Genomic DNA, 19,016 nt, shown 5'->3' on the forward strand with positions numbered 1-19,016 from the left:
AATTATCAAGCCAATTCAAGCATAAATCATGGACAAATATAATCAACAATCTTCATTTTCTCTCTCCTTTCCATCCTCTTCAATTCAAGCATAACATGGACAAATAAAATGGAGGAATTTAGCAGAAACTTGAGGAGAGAGAAAATAAGGGTGTGTTAAAGGTGAGGGAGGAGAGAGAAAGTGAAGTAGGATTGAGTGGGAGTACTGATGGTGGTGGTGAGTGAAAATGAGGGTGTGAGAAGTTTGTATTGCCGTACAAATAATAGCTGGACTGACGAAATGTTTGGTCAGTCCAGACTGACGCAATAATTTGTGTTTCTTGTATCTACTCCGTATTTGACAATTATTTATTCCTTCCATCTTCAATTCTCCATTGTTTTTATTTTAAAATTTATTTTATATTTTATAATTTATATATTATTTAATTCGTAACTCTTGATTCAATTGGGAATGTAATTATGGGCATAGCTGTCATTTTGTAATGGGATATCAAACCACTATTCCCAAAACGCTGGGTGAAGTAGTGGTTTCAAAATTAACTGTTTGTTCCAATATGCTCTTCTAATCCACTCTTTACCAAACAGTATGAAGAGAGGATTTGAGCGGTCAAACCGCTAGCTTTGCCCCAATCCGCTAGCTTTGCCCCAATCCGCTAATTTTCCCCCAATCCTCTCTTTACCAAACAGGCCCGAAAAAGACAGGAGGGCACGCTAAACAAATAAATTCAAAAACTAAAGCAAGGCGGGCATTTTCATTTATGGGCATCAGATTTTTATTCTTCTAAAAATTCGTTTCTCTTTCAAAATTCAACTCCGCCAATCCTCAAAAGCATAGATTCTGACACATAGATAGTTTAATTTTAGCGAATAGGAATGAACTAGCTTTATACTTCAAGGTACACAAACCAAAATTTTCATTTCAATTTTTTACAATTCGAACCTAAAATTACAAATTACTGCAATTTTTCTTATACATTTTTGTTTGTTTCGGTCGAAGAGAGCAAGAAGAATCAGAAGAAGAAGCAAAAATGGTGCTTCTCAAGGTTTTCATAAACCCTAATTTTTGTACTAATTTGATTTTTTTTTTTTTTTTTGAAATTTTAATATTTATTGTGTTTATTGAAGGAAAAAACTGTTACTAGGCAAACCAAGACTACAGAGAATTGGGGAACTAGTAAGAATGGTAATGTATTTGTGTCGTTTGTTCAATTTTGTGTTTTTAGCATTTCAGTGAAGTATAGTAGTTTATTGATTTGTGCATTTTGTTGTATTGCTCTTGGGACAGTTGCTATGAGTAGATTTAAGGTTTATTCGGATAGGCAGAAGGTTAGTGGCCGTAGAAGCGATGATGCCGATGCTAAGCTTCTGTAAGTTCCGTCTTTTAATTTCATTTTTGTTCTTATTTACTCACCTTTTTCAAACTGTTTCAAATGATTATCTTGTTATATCCTTTTCTTTATATTGTACGATTCCTTATGACAATTCATGACAATTCATGTTAGCTGAACCCAAATCATTTTGGGACTAAGACTTTGTTGTTGTTGTTGTATGTGTGATTGAGAACCCTAAGACAATTGATTTGTTTAGTTTAGGGCTAGTAGATTTGTTAAGAACAAATCTTCGATAATTATGGTAGATTGGATATACATCATGAATTATATGGCCTTTTGTGTGACAGGTGGACATCCCTTGTGTCAAAAAAGAAGGTGACTCTACCGCCAAGTACCATTGGGACTAAGGTATTAAATATCCCTGCTTGATTGTGTATTTGCTGCTGAAATTACTTTGGCAGTATTTGTGCTTATGCATTCGGTACTTTCTTTTCAAGACGAAGATCCAAGTCAGTGGTGCTGAGTTAACTAGAAGCTGCCATGGTGCTCTTGGTATGGCTTTTGGCTACATGTATGACATAACTTTTCTCTTTTATGTTCTTTGACAAACTTCCCTTTTAGTGCAGCCAAGACAAAGGTTGGAAGAAAAGCATTGGCCGATGTCAGCAATATACGGAGGCAATCATCTAGATTTGAGAAACCTAGTGGTTCGAGGTGAACATGAATCATGGCTAGCATTGTTTTAACATTATACAGAATCTGTTGGATGTTGTATTTATATTAAATGGTCAAAAAGAGATCAGTTGTAATTTATATGGGGGTTTTTCTCTATTCCCGTGGTTAATAAGCTAGTACCTCACTAAAATTAAAATAAATTTGGTATGGACTAGTAAATATTTTTTCTGCTGACAACATCAAAATGCCGCAGGCTTAAAGCATACAAAAAAGTTCAATAAGGACATTCCTTTGACTTGGTTGTATGGGTATCCTGGTTATGCCAAGTTTGCTTTTGCATTGTCAATTGTTGTTTGAAGGTTTAGCAAAAATTATAATGCAATTATATGTTTATTGACAAACCTTTTCCAAATCTCTGAAGTGGGTTAATTTATCTGCAAATCTATTTTCTCATCTTGAATTTATAAAAAAAAGAATTCTAATGTGTATGGGAATGGGAACATAGTTGAACACACTAACTGTAATCAATTTTCCAGGAATTCAGTGGCTTTTGGCACTCTTACCAATACTGCTTCATCTAGTCGATCTCAAGCGGTATGCCAATTGTTTGCTAAATTACTTTGAACGGTCTTATTGCTTTAGTTTGGCATATTTAATATTGAAAGTTCAGAAAAAGTCTCTTTGTCGGCTTGATATTGAACTACTATGAACATTATATATTACTTTCAAGTATCAACTCAATATTATTCCAATGTCTGAAATGCGGTTTCCTATTTTAGCTTGGGTAAGGGGTACACATGTATGCAATTTTTACCATTGCATAATGGAGTGACTATTTCCAATTGACCCTTAATCTAAAAGTTTACTATAGTCTACTACCCGATGTATGAAGCATAGACAATGTAATGATCCAATTTTTTATTTTTGTCCATAATAAACCAAAGAAACCATGTATTGTTTTATGGTTTTACCAAAGAAAAGAAATAGTTAGGTATGCAATGCTAAAAGATCAATTTATATGTTTTATCATGTATGCTCATACTGCTCAAAGCTCAACATTAGGAAGAACCAAGAACTTATGAAAACACTACTAGAGCTTGGTATAACCTTAAAGGCTTTTGTGGTAAAGGCCAACAACCTTTTGTAAACTGCAATGCAACGGCAAATATTGCATTGTTACCTAGATGTTATTGCTTATCAGGTTTGATGGATTAAATTTTAAACTGAAACCATCATGCTAATGAATAATGAGCATTAAATTGGGAATCTACTTTTATAAAATATTTTTCATATATCCAGTGTTACTTTGTATAGTTGTATTGTGTTACTTAATGCACAAGTAATGTGCCATTCTATGTTAGCATCTTGTCATACGAAGAACCTGTTATTATTTAAAAATTTACTCTCTCCCTCCCTCCCTCCCTTTCTGTCTTACTTATTTTTTAATTTATGATGTGTTTATGAATATCATAAAGGGAAAAATGACTTTAAGTTATAATTGTGTTACAAATCCATGCTAGAGTCACTATCTCTTGCGTCCTTTTCCTTATCCTTCATGAATCTTACAGAACTGGTGCTCAAAATTTTCTATAACTTTGATTCTATCTTGGAACAGGGAAATCTTAAGGGAAACTTGACTCGAGGTGTTGCAGTCTCAAACACTGCTGTAAAAGGTGAGAATTAATTTGTGGATTTATATGGTACTATCACCATGGCTTCTTTTCTAGTAACTGTTATCCTGTGCTTTAGTGGCTACAGCTACCATCAAAGCTCAGAGGGCATCTTCAAATTTCCACAGGGTCCAAGTGAATGAAACTATTGAAAACATAACCAGGTTTTGGCTCTTTTGTGCCTTGTATTTTCTATTTGATGAACTACGAACTTGTTTATACAAACAATTGTTTCTATTCTCATAAGCTGTAGAATAATGCATATTTTTTATTACCCTTTTTGTCTTCAGGCAGATTTCTAAGAGTAGTAATACAATCACAAGGTTTGTTGCTTTCATGAAACTTGTGATTTGACTCCCTGCAAGTTTCCTTCTGTTATATTGATGCAACTTTTCTCATTATCTGTTTTGTTCATGTCCTGATTTTAAGGAAGTCTTTTCCAGTAATGAAGAAGGCTAGTCAGCTGGATTCCAGTGACATAAAGGTAGCTTCTACTGTTGCTCCTCATGAAGATAAAAGTCAGAGTTTGCTTTAGTTTACTCATAATATTTTTTTTTATTCAGGGAGCACATCCTTGTTTATGTGTAAAGCCTCAGGTTTAGTTATTGAGCAGAACTAGTTGTTCCCCGGGCAATGGGTGGTCGAGTTGTTGTATATAGTCTGACATTATTTTTTGTATTTGGTGAAAAATAAAATTATAAATTTCAAGTTATGTGATGTTAAAATACAAATTGGTTAGCTAACAATTAGTCAACTACATTTTGAAATTTGAAGTAGTTTACTTGATTTGTATAGAATATGACTTGTCTTGCATTCCACTTTAGCTTATAAAATTTATCTTAAGCTTGAAAATGTACATTAGTTTTTAAAAAATGTGCATTGAATAAAAAGAATTTTGTAAATTAGGAAAAGTACAGCAGATTTGGTTATCTAAAGATTGCAACATTTTTTCCTATTCCTTTTCTGGTTACCTATTTACCTAAGTTTTGTGTATGATTCCAATAACAAGAAAAACCATGTATTATCTAAAATAAATGAAGAAGTTATTTAGGCATTAAAGTTGTAATATCTATAAATAGTCTTTTCTCTTTATTGAGTGATTCAGAGTCATAAGTTCTATCAATGGAATAATAGTTAAGATTTTACATTAATGAACGCAAGGTCATGAGTTCGAGTGCTGAAACCAACATTTTTTTTTGTGATGAAGCAATATTAGTTAATGTGTGTGCATGACATGGCACAATGTCATGTCACTTGTTAAGTAATAGTGACACATGTAGAGATGTCATGGCTTTCCTTGAAGTTTTAACATTATATATAAGTTATGTGATATAATATTACTGGTATATATTTGTCTGACAGGGAGATAAGACAAGTGAAAAGTTAACAAAAAAATGTGGTTTCCCAAGTGAGTATAGTACTTTGTAAATTTCCCTTGGTTGAACATATAGGTATAATGTATGGAATGATTTTAACTTTCTCTCTTTATTGCCTAAGTAAAAGCAAAGGTTGGTGGAAAATTAGCTCCCCAAATGAGCAATCTCAGTGGCAAAGTTTCAAAGGAAAAAGTGAATGACAATTTCCCACCAAAGTGAGTATTACTGCAACAAACCTTTACCCATGGATGTTATTATATTGAATTTTTTTTGGCACCTATAGCGCCTTTCCATGTTAATTTTTGCATTGGTTTATGTCTGATGTTTGAAGGAAACTTTCGCTGCCTCTTTTGTTCTGTCAAACCCGAATTTCACCTGTCATTTATTCTTCTTGTTTAGTGGTCAGACTAGGTGTGGTATCTATTAGGTTGAGGTCAAGAAGTCAGCAATGATTGAGGTTTTTCTTGGATGCTCTTGCCTCTCGGCATGATTATTGAAAATTAGCTGAATTAGATCCTTTAGTTACGACTCTATGTTGTTGTTTGCGTTAGTCTCAGCTTCTCAGTGGTTTAGAAACTATGATAAGTATGCTGTTGTTTATGCTGTTTAATCATTAGAGTGTGATGTTAGATTTTTCCCAGTTTAGTGTGATAGTTATTAAGCCAGAAATGTATAGAGTTTGTTTAGCTGAGAGCAATGAAGTGAGAGTGCAACATGTTGCTGATCTTATCTGTCTCAAATCACTCGAACTTACCAATGTATGGCTAAAAGCTATGTTACATGGACTTGGGAACAGATGTCGGACACGGACACATGTCCAAGTGTCCGATCCGGCAAGTTCTAAAATTTTAGGACACGGGGATTCTGTCCGATATTTGGACACGGGTACATGGACACGTCAATACGTCACTTAAATTTATATAAATAAATTACATATTACAAAAGCTTTGAATTTTTCATTACGTCCACCCCTATTTTTTTAATCTTAATTCTTTCCTTGGTAAATGATCCTAATAAATGACAATATTCTTCCCTCCATCTTCCCTTTATCAATGGTGGTCTTTGAACAAGATGTGTTTTTCTTTCATGTTTCTCCTCTTTTTTCCTCTCCACTCTTAATGGAAGTGTCCGAGTGCACAGTGTAGGGTCGGACACGTGTCGTGTCGTGTCGACATGGATACTTCACGATTTTAGCCGTGTCCGATTAACATAGGCTAAAAGTATGCCTAGTATTTGTTTACTTTGGGCTGTGATCATGATTTGAAGCTCTTACATTGTTTAGGGTGCATTTGAGCAGATCCATTTTGCCCATGTAATTTATTAGGACAAGATAGCATACCAGTTACATTAAATAGCTTTTTGGTGAAGATGTCAGTCTAGGAAGCTCTCTATAATTGAAAGTTCATCTTTGTAGAGTATGAAGAACCTTTTCTACTCTTACATGGTATGCTGAAATAAGTACAACTTACTTATACTACACATCGAGAGCTTTTGATGTTGATGAGTTTTGTGTTTGTTTATATGTGCATGCTTGATTAGTTGCGCACCCCACCCTCGCCACCCCCCCCCCCCATGAATGAAAGTAACACCTTCAATAATTTTCTGCTTACATGCTTTTAAATTCTGTATTGTCCAGAGTGATGTTCCTTTTATGTTTTATTTTTTGAAATGAATGTGGCTAAGCTGGTTATTGGTAATAGATTAAATAAGGGGTATTTTAATTAACTGCATGTTATCCTGTCTGGTGTAGGTCACTGAGAATTCAAACTAACAAGGATGCTTTTGGAGGGGTAAAAATACCAGTCAAGGTACTTGATGATAACTGCATTCAATGAATCTCTCTCTCTCTCTCTCTCTCTCCAAAAGTGCACTTGAAAGAACTTTAGCCGATTTGTAGTAAACCTTACATAATTACTTGATATCGCAGCAGAGCACCAAGTCTAGTTGAACACTAACACACCACAATATCATCGTATCTGCTGCTCACGATAAAGCACTTTATTTTTGCTTATATTTTTTGGAATTTGGGGGTGTTAGTGATAGATTATTTTATGTTATTTTGAACTAAAGAGTTGCCAACTTTTGTTTTCGGATATCCTATAAAATAACTTTCATTATCATAACACCATTACTTTAAAGATGACAGAAAGTAGAAAGTAGTATCAAGCACCCCCAATTTAAATCAAGTTCAAACAGATGAATTGATAATTTGTACAACTAAATACCATTTATATGGTAATTCTGCTAAGATTTTAAAATATTAAGTACTCTGTATATTTATTTATTTTTAGATTTTCCGTATAAATATAACAATCACCATACTGCCCTTTGGCAACAAAGTGATGACCAACTAACAACTGATCAGGTCATTTATCAGTTTTAATGTTGTGATCACTAAGAAAATGAATCAGCAAAGATGGCAGTATGGCACTTTTTGAAAACAAATTTGTTTTGATAAGGTACTTCCTTTTTTTTTTTTTTACTTGCAACACGTTTCTTTTAAGGGTAATGTTTAATAACTCTAATTACATGCAACCAAGCCATATTTAGTAAGTTTGATGTGGCAAAATATCAATATTGCCCTTACTTGGACACCCTCCCGACTACCACTCTCTCTCCTCAACCCTTCCCCTCCCCCTTCCCAGACTGCCCTCCTCCCACCCAACCACTGCAGGTGCTCAACAGCACAACTCTGCACCCTAGAAACATCACCCCTTCGCCTCCCACAACCCACCCAAATAACCACAACCAACCCTGAAATTACCCCACCCACCCCAAAAAACTACCTCACCATCTCGAAAACAACCTCACCCACTCCAAATACACCCAATGCACTGCAAAACGGCCCTAACCACCTTGTATAACCACTTCACCCATGCCAAAACCACCCAAGCCACCCCTAAACAACCTTAATCACTCTCGAAAACCACTCGGCCAAAGCACCCTCGACAACCACCCCCGCACGTCAAAATCACTTCACCCACCAAAAAAACCACTTCTTCCACGCTAAAAGCCATCTAACCCACCCAGAAACTACACGAACACCCTAAAGTTAACTCTAATGGTGGGGGGAAAGTGGGTGAAGAAAGGCAGCAGGCTGGTGTTTGGGCTAGGTCAGGAGGGCTGGTGGAGAAAATCAGAAAATGCTTGATTGTTGTTTTCATGGAGCTAGTAGAGAGGAGAGAGAAGGTAGACTTGTGGGCAAATTAGTCATTTTGACTACATATCTACTTTTCCTTGGTTTATGTTCCAACTCATTAGGTTGCAAGTAAGAAAAAAAATAGTTTTTTTTTTTTTTTTTTTTTTTTTTTTTTTTTTTTTTTTTTTTTTTTTAAAGTTAATATTTAAAGGTATCACTTCTAGAAATTTTTTTACTAGAGGTAATTGATACTAAATTTCCTTTAGGGAAGTGTCCCAAATATGTGTACGTTCAGCTAATTACCCCAAGGAATGGTCAAGAAAGCCTTCCTTTTGATGTTCTCTTAGTGAATGTTCTCAGCTATCTATATAATCCTTAACTGGGGTGCAAATTGTGGATGTAACTTTTCAGTTGATGCAGCTTTATAATACTTAGTACTCTATCTCAACTTAGCAACTTATGAATCCTGAAGTGAAAAAAAGTTGTGAAGAGATGTATAGAAGTAATTTAGTAGATTTATTTGGTTGAGTTATCTTTGGACCTTGATTAGTGATTGGTCTTACTCCATCCAGTCTATGTAGTGAAAGTTTTGGAACACCCATCACCGGTGCTTGAATCAAATAGGGTAAGGAAATCTATGCCTTGTACTCCTGTAGTGGTACAGAATGAAATTAAAATTTCAGAGTTGCTTGGAAGGTGATTCTTGCCCTTTGATTATTGATAATTTCCTGTTAGTATGATTTGTTGTTATGTGTGTATGCAAGTCACTCACGTGCTCTTATTTTATTTAATGTGAAGTGGATTTAAACTCTTGTGTATATCTGCTGAATATTTATGTCACTTGAGTGAAATGGCAATAGCTTGTCTGTAAAAAAAAAAAAAAAATACCTTGTAACCAATAAGCATCCTGGTGAATGAATTTGATAGTTTCTGTTTTGGGTCAGATTTATAATGTAAAAGATTTGAATTCCTAGTCTTAGTTCATTTAGCTGTGGGTGGGGCACATTTTCTTGGCTCAATGCCCCAAATCAATTATAACTGGAAATCCAGTAACTATATTGAACTCAAAGACAGCTTTATACTTCCTGCGTTCCACAAATATTGCAACAATTACCTACCATTTTAGGAAGTTTTTCAAATACTGCAACAATTCCCTATTTGCACATGTTTTCTTTCTCTCTCCTCATCACACCAGTCCTTATCTTTATTCCTCTCTATCTCTCTCTCTTCTTAATATTCGTGTCCCATCCCCATGTTGCAATATTTAGGGATCGGAGGAAGTTTACTTAGTATTCTGTCTTAACTTAGCAAATTTTGAATTCTAAAGTATTGAGGTTGTTGAACATTACTTCACACTGAATTAAACTATTCGTTTTCATTGTTCAATCTGTGTCTTGATGCAGACAAGGGGTTGACAGGGCCTTAATATTTTCCATTTCTTTTCACCATCTGCCTTTTTTTGTGGAAGTAGCATAATCACACTATACCTATTTTAGTAAATCTTTCACATATCAACTACCCAAATACCCTGAGCCCCTGAGTGACAATGCCTTAGCACTCTTACCTAGTTGGGCTTTTTGGATAAATCAAACAGGTTCTGTGGTCCCCCCTTCCCCCTTTTCCTCCCAACACACATGGTTCAACAATTAAAAAGGAGGAAGTATCTTAGATTCGTGGGTTTTGAGATTTGTGCATTTGATTGAGGCTTTGTTCTTGGTGTTTGATTCTTCAGAGACTATAATTTTTCTTTCTTTCTTTCTGTTCTAGCAATCTGAATGATGCATTTATCTTGTAATTCAGCCAATTGCAAGAAACCGATTACAAATTTCCAATGACCACAATAAATCTAAATCCAAGAGCATCTGTAATTTGGAAAAATCATGTGGTACAACACCTGCCAGAAAAGTGAAGGTTGCCAATTCTGTTGCAAAAACTTTGAAGAGTACAGGTTCTCGTGAAGAAGTTGCTGGAATAGGAATTCCAGCAAAAAGCAGTGACAACTTGCAATCACAGTCATCAGAGACTACTGTCAGCATAAACACGGGGCGCAGAAAATCATACACATATTCGCTTATATCAAGATCAAAGGTCAAACCCAATATTCATTATTTATTTCCTCAACTAGCATTTCGCGGAATCTAATTAAACAAAAAAATGGATGAGTTGTGCAGCTTCTAAAATCAAGCAGTGAAGTCAGGGAACATGAACTGTTGCCGAATATTGATGATGAGGGTAATCCTCTTGAAGTTGCAGAGTATGTTGATGACATCTATGAGTATTATTGGATAATGGAGGTGATTATCATCCTCTTCATCAGTTTCTTATCCATTTTTTGTAAAATTGATATGTCTAGGTATCTACCTATATTTCGGTCTCTAGAATATTTAATGCAGCTAAGCAGAATTCTTAATTAACGTGTATAAATTGCTACCTTACTAAGACTATAGGCTAGCTTGACTTGCTACAGCTAAAAGACCTGATATTGAAAGTGTCTTTCTTCTTAGTACTTTGAAGCACAGTTTGTCTTCTTTGCCAATTCCCTTAGATTTTGATTTTGGCTACATAGCTGTTAAGATAATCTGTTTATGTAAAACTTGCAATACTCTTCTGCATTTTCCTGTGGAATAATTTCTGACAATTAGCAGGTGTAATTTGTAATTATATTTCTGTAAAGATTTTTGATGAACATATGTATTTATTTGAATCAGGAACTGTGAAATTGTGATTGTTATCACCCTGGGCTTTTTAAGAACAATATGTGGATGTAGGACTTTGGAACACATAGAAAAGCTTTGGACTAGAGAGTGCCTTTTGAGCATGCTATATGTTTCATGACTTGGACAGTTGCCATTTCTCTTGAAGAATGTTTTTAGACAAGATAATTGATTTCCCTTGTCCTTATGCAAGGGATGCCCATCACTTTTTGCCTAAAAAATGGTTTACTACTGGAAATTGTCTCGGACATGAAACTGTGGGCATGAATTGCTAATTGGCAGAATTCTCTGATAGTTACAAAATATCATTGCTCTTCTTAGCTTTAGGCAGGTCTTGATAAGGGGTTATATTCATTCCAATTGATTTGTTTTGAAGTAATCATTTTATTTACAAGAATTAGTCATTTTTTTTTTCAGGCACAGAGTACACTACCAGAAAATTATATGATAATTCAAACAGATGTTACTCCACAAATGCGGGGCTTATTGATTAATTGGCTTATAGAGGTAGGTGGCTAATAGTTGGGGAAACCATTTTATGCAATTCTCTTAAGCTTTATGTTATTTTATACAATGTTTGTTCTTTAACAGGTACACTTCAAATTTGATCTGATGCCAGAAACACTTTACCTCACAGTAGCTCTGCTGGACAGATATCTCTCAGTAGTTTCAATAAAGAAAAATGAATTTCAGTTGGTTGGTCTTGCATCCCTTTTACTTGCATCAAAGTACGAGGATTTTTGGCATCCAAGGGTGGGTAGTGATATATACGAAGTGTATATATATATATATATATTTTCCCTTGTGCTTTTAATGTAAAATATTTTCTTACATTGTTTATTTGGCTTAGGTCAAAGACTTGATTAGCATCTCAGCAGAGTCATATACCCGAAAGCAAATGCTTGAAATGGTATGTCTTTGGATTTGGTGAAGTGTTTAACTTTTGCTAGTAATAATATCTGGCAAATATAACATGTCAATTGGAAATTCATACAGCTATCGATGCCCATTGTTCAATTATATATTTTATGCAGGGGATTATGGGAACTCTTCTCCAGTTGTGATTCATACTAGGGAACATTAGACCAATTCTGAATATTATGTAGTTAATTTCCTGGATTTTTAAATACCTTTGGGAACTCTAGTTTTGATTTGTGTTTTCGTTCTGTATTTATATTTGCAAAAAAGTGGCTTTGATGCTTAACTTATTCACAGGAAAAGAGCATCCTCAAGAAGCTAAAATTTCGGTTGAATTTGCCAACAGCTTTTGTCTTCATGCTAAGGTTCCTCAAGGCTTCTCAGTCAGACAAAAGGGTGTGTTGATTATTTATATAATCTTGTTTTTACCTTTTTCCTTGATTTCTTTAGCTTCTAACTTGCAACTTTTTACCTTGGCTTCCAGCATGAACATCTCTCATTTTACCTGATCGAGTTATGCTTGGTTGAATATGAAACCTTGAGGTTCAGACCATCATTGTTATGTGCTGCAGCTGTATATGTTGCCCGTTGTACCCTAAATGAGATTGCAGGATGGACTTCATTGCTTGGAAAGCATACACATCATGAGGAACATCAAATCAGGCAAGTTATCACCATTGAGCTTTGCTGTCAAACCTTTATGATTTCCCCCATGACTTCTGCAGCTTACTGATTGATTTTCTGCAGGGATTGTGCGGAGATGATTCTCCGAATCCACAAAGCTGCAAGTGCAGGTCTTTTGAAGGTCACTTATGACAAGTATATACAGCCAGAGTTTGGTGGTGTTGCAGCTATCAAACCTCTGGACACTCTTCCTCTTTGAAGCCTTCTATACCTCCTGTGGTTTTTAGTGGGCAGTGTAGCTTGTTGTTAGTCTCTCTTTTTTGGTTTGTGCTGTATCTAAGTTTCTGATTCGGTGATTCCTTGTCAGAATTTGTGTATAATATCTTGCACACATGTACATACACAACACATTAAACATTGAGGCATTGTGCAGTAGACTTTTTGACTGTACGATTGTGTAGACTTGCTCTTTATATATGTACAACTTAAACTCTAACTAGTGAAGTAGGGATGCAACCAATTAACTCATCTATTTGACCAGTTTGAGATTGCTGCAGAATCTAATTAAACTAAGTTTTTTTTTTTTTTTTTTGAAGAAATTAAACTAAGTTTATACTATGTATGAATATGAGATTGCTCTGTATTACACTTGGGCTTTTGAAGCTCAGCCCAAGTTGCTGCTGCTGTTTGGTGTCATTTTTGTATCACTTCTACCACGTATTGATTATAAGAAGCGAGGCAAGCCTCTAAACATGCTCAATCACCATAAAAAGGTGTGGGTTTGTGGCTCGAAGATAAACGGACTTCGTAGGCACCTCATTCCCATTTATTAGCTTTCTTAACGATACTAATGATTTAACTCGTTAATTGCTTCAATTATTTTTTTGGTAAATTGTAGCTAAAATGAATGAAAATGCAGAATCAATGATGTCCGATGATCAACAAAATGAATCATTTTTGAAGTTCCAACAGAAAAGAAAGGACCATAAAAAAGGAGAAAACACAAAATGTGCTAATGAGAATAGAACTGGTTGGAAGGCTAACATTCGATTCAAGAGAAGAATATGGCGAGTATTGTGTTATTCAATATAACGTAGAACACAATTAGGAGTTAGTCAATCATTCAGAAAAACATCACTTGAAATCTGAAAAGGAAGATATAGGAAAGGTGATTGAAAGGGTGATTGAGAATTATATAATACCATAAAAACTGGCCAAATGCTGTACCTAGAACTTAAGTGACCACCAAGGTTAAATCCATTAGTGGATAAACCCCAATCTAATATTTCGAGCATTGATACAAACAATTAAAAGATTTCTAAACTTCTGCATCAGTCGGGTGCCTCAATTTTTTTTTTCCTTGCGACCTTCTTTATGCCATCACATATGATGAGCTAGCTTAGAAAAGACAAACATCCTTTGCAACCTTGGAATAAAAGGAAAATGATGCAACTCTAATTGTGGCTCCTCCCTAAGTTTTGGGGTCCCTCATTTTCAGTGTTAGAATTACCGTCAACACTTCGAGAAACTTGTCTCTCTTTCCACTTAGATGCTCCACATACATGATATTCATTCTTCCCCTCATCCTCTTTCCAAAACAAAACACAATGATTAATACAAGCATCAATCTTGACATAGTCCAACCTTAATGTTTTAGTGTATTTTTTTTATTTCATAAGAATTTTAGGGAAGGAAACATCATAGTTAAATGTCCTGTGTACGTAAGTAATGCTTGGAGTAACAATGAAAAGGATTATCACTCCATTCATTGCTAACTTTGATGTGAAGTAATGTAACAATAAACTCTAACTTCTTAAATGTTTTACATCCAGGAGTTTCTATTCTCAAACTTGCATTAATTTTTGAAACTCCTTTGGCATCATATTACTAGCTACCCTTTCGTTCATATTTAACATCACACATATCATCATGAGGGATATCAAAATTACATGTATCTCCATGCGTCTAAGTTGCATTAAGAAGTAAGGAAGTTAATTCATCACCAGCCATAATATTAGCATTATTAACATCCATATCAACACTTGATATGTAATGCTCACGTGCACACTCCTTATCATAATTCATGTTTTGCTCCAATTTCCCCCCATGATGCACCTATGAGTAATAATCCCTTACTATTCCTTTAGCTATTAAGTGACATTCCCTTGTAACACGATTGTGATATAATTGAAAGTTGCAATTTAAACAAGGACATCTTAATTTAGCTCCGTTTTCACTACCACTAAAAGCAAGCTCCAAAAATGAGTCTAACCCTACATATATGAAGGCTATTTCCTATCGTTAATTCCTTTATATGATTCATCCAACTTTGATCCATATTCCGAAATCAATTATGTCATTAGAAAACCTAAAAAATAATTTGTTAAATACAAAGGGTACACGAAACCTTTCATAATTAGCAAATTTGATTATTAACAACACAAAACAATCTATTTAGTGGATTCAAAACTATTGCATATAAATAATTGAACACCATATATATATATATATATATATATATATATATATATATATATATATATATATATATATATATATATATATATATATATATATATATATATATATATATATATATATATATATATTTGTAAGTATATTGCATACCACGAGCATCAGACCTAACATTTATGATGCAAGTTTAAACTTAACAATCAGATTATTAAATAAACAAATTTATTGATTTTACAAATTGAAACTTTATTGTATACACAAGAAATCATACATAAAATCATAAAAAATAATTTAGTGTTTAGTATTATCAACAAGTTGACCAAATTTCTCTGGATTCAGAGTAAAACTTGTTGGAATATCTACCTATACTTAATATATTATATTATGTAATAGTATAAGTGAAGTATACTAGATTTTTACTATAATATGTTAAGAAATTCTAGCAATTCAATGGAAAAACACCATTGATGAGTGAAGAACAGTACTTGGCTTAACAGAGGAGAGAGAGAAAGTGATTAAGAGGAGAGAGAAAGTTGATTTTTATTTCTAAATATCAATGAATGTGTCTATTAAAAGATAACATGCTATTTATATCCTGTAACTACACTAACAATAGGCCTAACAACCTAACAAACTCATAACAACTTGCTAACGAACTTGCTGACTCAGCTAACAAACTTGCTGACTCAGCTTAGACTAACTAACTCCTATTACATATAATTTGATTCTATTTATTGATTTTTCATTGTTTATAATTGATTTTGGTGCAGGATTTTGATAGTTCTCAGTTGAGCAATCAAATGCGGCTATCAAATCTGAGATTGATATATATTATGAAGAGCTACTTATCCCTCGAACCACCAACATTGATATTTTGTCTTATTGGAGAACTTGTTCGCGGTACATTACCCTATTCTAGCTCAACATGGTAAGGATGTTCTTGTTGGGTTTCGTAGAGTGCGACTCTACGCGGAAGAGAAACCCGCCCAAAACCTGCCCACTAATTAAGGCAACTAAGCATGCAATCACATAATTAAACATTAAACAATAAACAAGAGAAAGAGAAAAGATATTCTTACCCTTGACGCGTGCTTCGCTCGAACCCGAGCTCTTACTTGAGAAGCTAAACCTCGCAAGCGCGACGGTCTCCAACGGCTCGTACCTACAAACCCGACCCGAACGGTCCTAGTCCCGAAGGTTAGTCAGGACTTGACCAATAAAAACTAGAGTATTACGAACTTAGGTTTTCTCACTTTTTTAAGGAGATGCCTTTTTAGTTCCACTCAAGTGTTCTTCCCAAATCCCAAAACTTGGGTATTTATAGGGAAAAGAACCTTGATTTCCCATTCTCAATTAATGTGGGAGATTTTCAATTTTCCTATTTTATTTTAATCAAAAACAAAATGGAAATGCTAAATCAATCAACAAGTTACAAGTGGCAATGGGAAGAGAGGGAGAAGGTGAGGACCACCAAGGGAGGGGACCAATCCACCTTGCTCCCCAAGGCAAACACCAACCATTGGACCCCACACAAAAACCGGACCACTCCTCCATATAGCTGGCTGGCAGCCCAGCCAGCCAGCTAGCACATCGCCAGCTAGCCCGCAATGCATGCGCAGCCAGCCAGCACACAGCCAGCCATCACGCATGCCTCGCTGTTTCTTGGTGCGTGCTGCTAGGCGCTGCTATGCGAGGCTGCTGCTTGCTAGCACACACGCACAGCCCAGCATGCCCAGCACGCTGCTGGCTGGTGTGTGGTGCTGTGCGATGTGCGACGCTGCTGCTTGCAATGCCCCAGGCCCTAGCACGCTAGCAAGCACGCAAGGAACCATGCTTGCTTTGCTTGCGATAGCAAGGCCCAGCAAGCCTAGCATGCTGCTGGCCTAGCGATGCTTGCGAGCTAGCATTAGGCTTGGTGCGTGGCCCTAGCATGATGCGATGGCTTGGGCTGCTATGCTAGCACGCCCAGCCATGCATAGACACACGACACGCATGCACGTATCTTGCGATGCTTGTGCCATGTATATGCGTGTGCTAGGGGATGCTAGGCACGCATAGCTTGGGACCTTGCCTAGCCTAGCACTCACATGGCTAGGCCAATGTGAGGCTACGGCTAGGCTCAAACTTGTTGCTTGTTTGATTTCACGTCTCGTTGAATTCTAAATTCGACTCGACTTGCGACGCTCGGTCTCGACGCTCTAAGCTCGATATCTGACGTCTTTGTTTGTAATATTCTGATGACTTATCTAATCCTTCGGATTGATTTGTCGACCCGGATCGGTTGTTCGATTGGGTTCGACCCAAAGGGTTCAGTCAAGATTAAGCTGTAATATTAATTGTACATTAATATTACTGATTGGAAGCGGCCTCCACCTAGGCATTCCGATCACTTGACCTCACTGAAGAATTAGCTTTCTAATAATTCTGAACCCTCTATCGGAATAATACACTTGTTGGAAGGACACCATTCCTTTTAGTTCTTGTTGTCCCTGTATCAATCGCGGCCTCTAAATTAACTTTTAGTACCGGAAGTCGAGTGCTTGATTGTTATAGAAGTTCTTTAAAATTAGAAACCGTGGAGGCTATCGTTTGCTTAAGGGATTGGGCTTTTGGGTAAGGTAATAAATGATTTAAAAACAAAACTTCTAACTTTTATTTTTTGTACATGTCATACACTTTTTATGTAAACTTGGTTCATATTATTTTTGGTAGCAAATATGGATCCTCAAATGGAAATGTTGTGGAGATCAATTATGAAACTTAAGGTGTGGGGGGTAACGATGACACGCCACATACATCACTTGAACTTGAACCCGTTGATGAAAGTTCTATTGCATCTTCCACAATGTTTGAAAATTGTCATATGAATTTGTGTTTAAAAACATTTGTTGCTTTTGAGTTCCAGTTTGTAATTCATTAAGGCCTTGTTTGGTAAATAGCTTTATGGAGAGCTTTTAGCTTATTGTGCCTCATTAGAGGTTATTATTTAAAAAAAGCTTATTAGGGTTTTTGGTAAATAACTTATTAAAAGAGCTTTATGGGCTCCAAAGGCTTTTTTCACAAAATAAAAAAAACAAACTCATTTTAAGAGCTTTTTGAAATTAACGTATTGAACAATTAGCTTTTTGGCACACTTAAACAGCCAATAGTCAACAACTATGTAGCAACCACATATACACAATCATTTATCTACAACCAGCTAGTCAAATCAACAATTATAACCAACTAGTCAAATAAGCTAATATAACCACTTATATCCAAATAAGTTCTTTTTCTTGGGAATTTTAAGTTTGAAAATATCAGGTGGTTTGAAAAAAATTAGTTTGTTTAAAAAAATTCAGGTTGTTTAGGCCAATTTCAGGTCAAAACAATAATTTCCAGTGTGGCCGCCCGCTTATTCTCTTTTCTCTCTTTTATCTCTTTTAGGGTTTTAGTTTTCTTTGGTCGCTTTGGCCGGAAATAGTCATGGAAATTAGACTATTTCTGATCTACTTTCTTTAATTTAATTCAGTTTTTTTTGCTTTTTATATTGCTTTTCTTTGCTTTGTTCTCTCCATTTGTGAGAGGCTATCTAATTTAATGGGGTTTTCCCAATTTTCTGGGATTTTGATTCTCATCTAGGGATGACAATTTTATTTTTAGGGTTCTAATAAGAATTGGAAAGATGATTTGGATTCATATGGGTTTAGGGGTTTGTTATCAACTCCATGATCAAAATATCATCGCAGATTACGATGGTCTCTACTTAGAAAGATACGAAAACATCAAAATTCACTACTCGCGTTAAGCTTGAAACGTCAAAGCAACCCAATTTAAACCCAAAAAAAAAAAAAATTAGGTCAAAGCAGGTTCAATTAGGTTAACCCGAATCCCAAAATATTAGGTTTAAGTTAGAGTTTTCAACCCGAAAACTTAAATGGGTTAGGTTTGGGTTGGAGGTAGCTAACCCAACTTAACCCGAAATCAATTGATCTGAACATGAAGCTGACCTGACCTGATTTGGTTGCCATCCCTTATACACTTTATTGCCTTTTCATTTTTATTTTTAATTTTTTTAATTTAACCTACTTTTCTATAATAATAAATTAATACATT

At 35.3% G+C, this 19,016-nt stretch overlaps 1 protein-coding gene across 3 annotated transcripts; it reads left to right on the plus strand.

Annotated features, from left to right (window-relative positions):
• Positions 1-148: 148 nt before the first annotated feature.
• LOC110722421 (putative cyclin-B3-1) lies at positions 149-12,942 on the plus strand. Of its 3 annotated transcripts, none has more exons than XM_021901690.1 (23): positions 149-895; positions 997-1,042; positions 1,125-1,182; positions 1,285-1,366; positions 1,678-1,738; positions 1,828-1,882; positions 1,957-2,044; positions 2,542-2,599; positions 3,621-3,678; positions 3,764-3,839; positions 3,966-3,998; positions 4,105-4,159; positions 5,038-5,083; positions 5,173-5,266; positions 6,802-6,859; positions 9,991-10,278; positions 10,362-10,484; positions 11,322-11,411; positions 11,496-11,657; positions 11,755-11,814; positions 12,120-12,218; positions 12,307-12,485; positions 12,570-12,942. In XM_021901690.1, the coding sequence occupies exons 2-23, from the start codon at positions 1,028-1,030 to the stop codon at positions 12,703-12,705; spliced, it is 1,974 nt and encodes a 657-aa protein (XP_021757382.1). In that variant the 5' UTR covers positions 149-895; positions 997-1,027; the 3' UTR covers positions 12,706-12,942. The 3 variants fall into 3 exon arrangements, with proteins under 3 accessions (XP_021757382.1, XP_021757380.1, XP_021757381.1); XM_021901688.1 differs by having other exon boundaries at positions 150-895; positions 3,755-3,839; XM_021901689.1 differs by lacking the exon at positions 149-895 and having other exon boundaries at positions 905-1,042; positions 3,755-3,839.
• Positions 12,943-19,016: the final 6,074 nt, after the last annotated feature.

This window comes from Chenopodium quinoa, unplaced genomic scaffold, assembly GCF_001683475.1.
Source record: "Chenopodium quinoa cultivar QQ74 unplaced genomic scaffold, ASM168347v1, whole genome shotgun sequence".
NCBI classification, from domain to species: domain Eukaryota; kingdom Viridiplantae; phylum Streptophyta; class Magnoliopsida; order Caryophyllales; family Amaranthaceae; genus Chenopodium; species Chenopodium quinoa.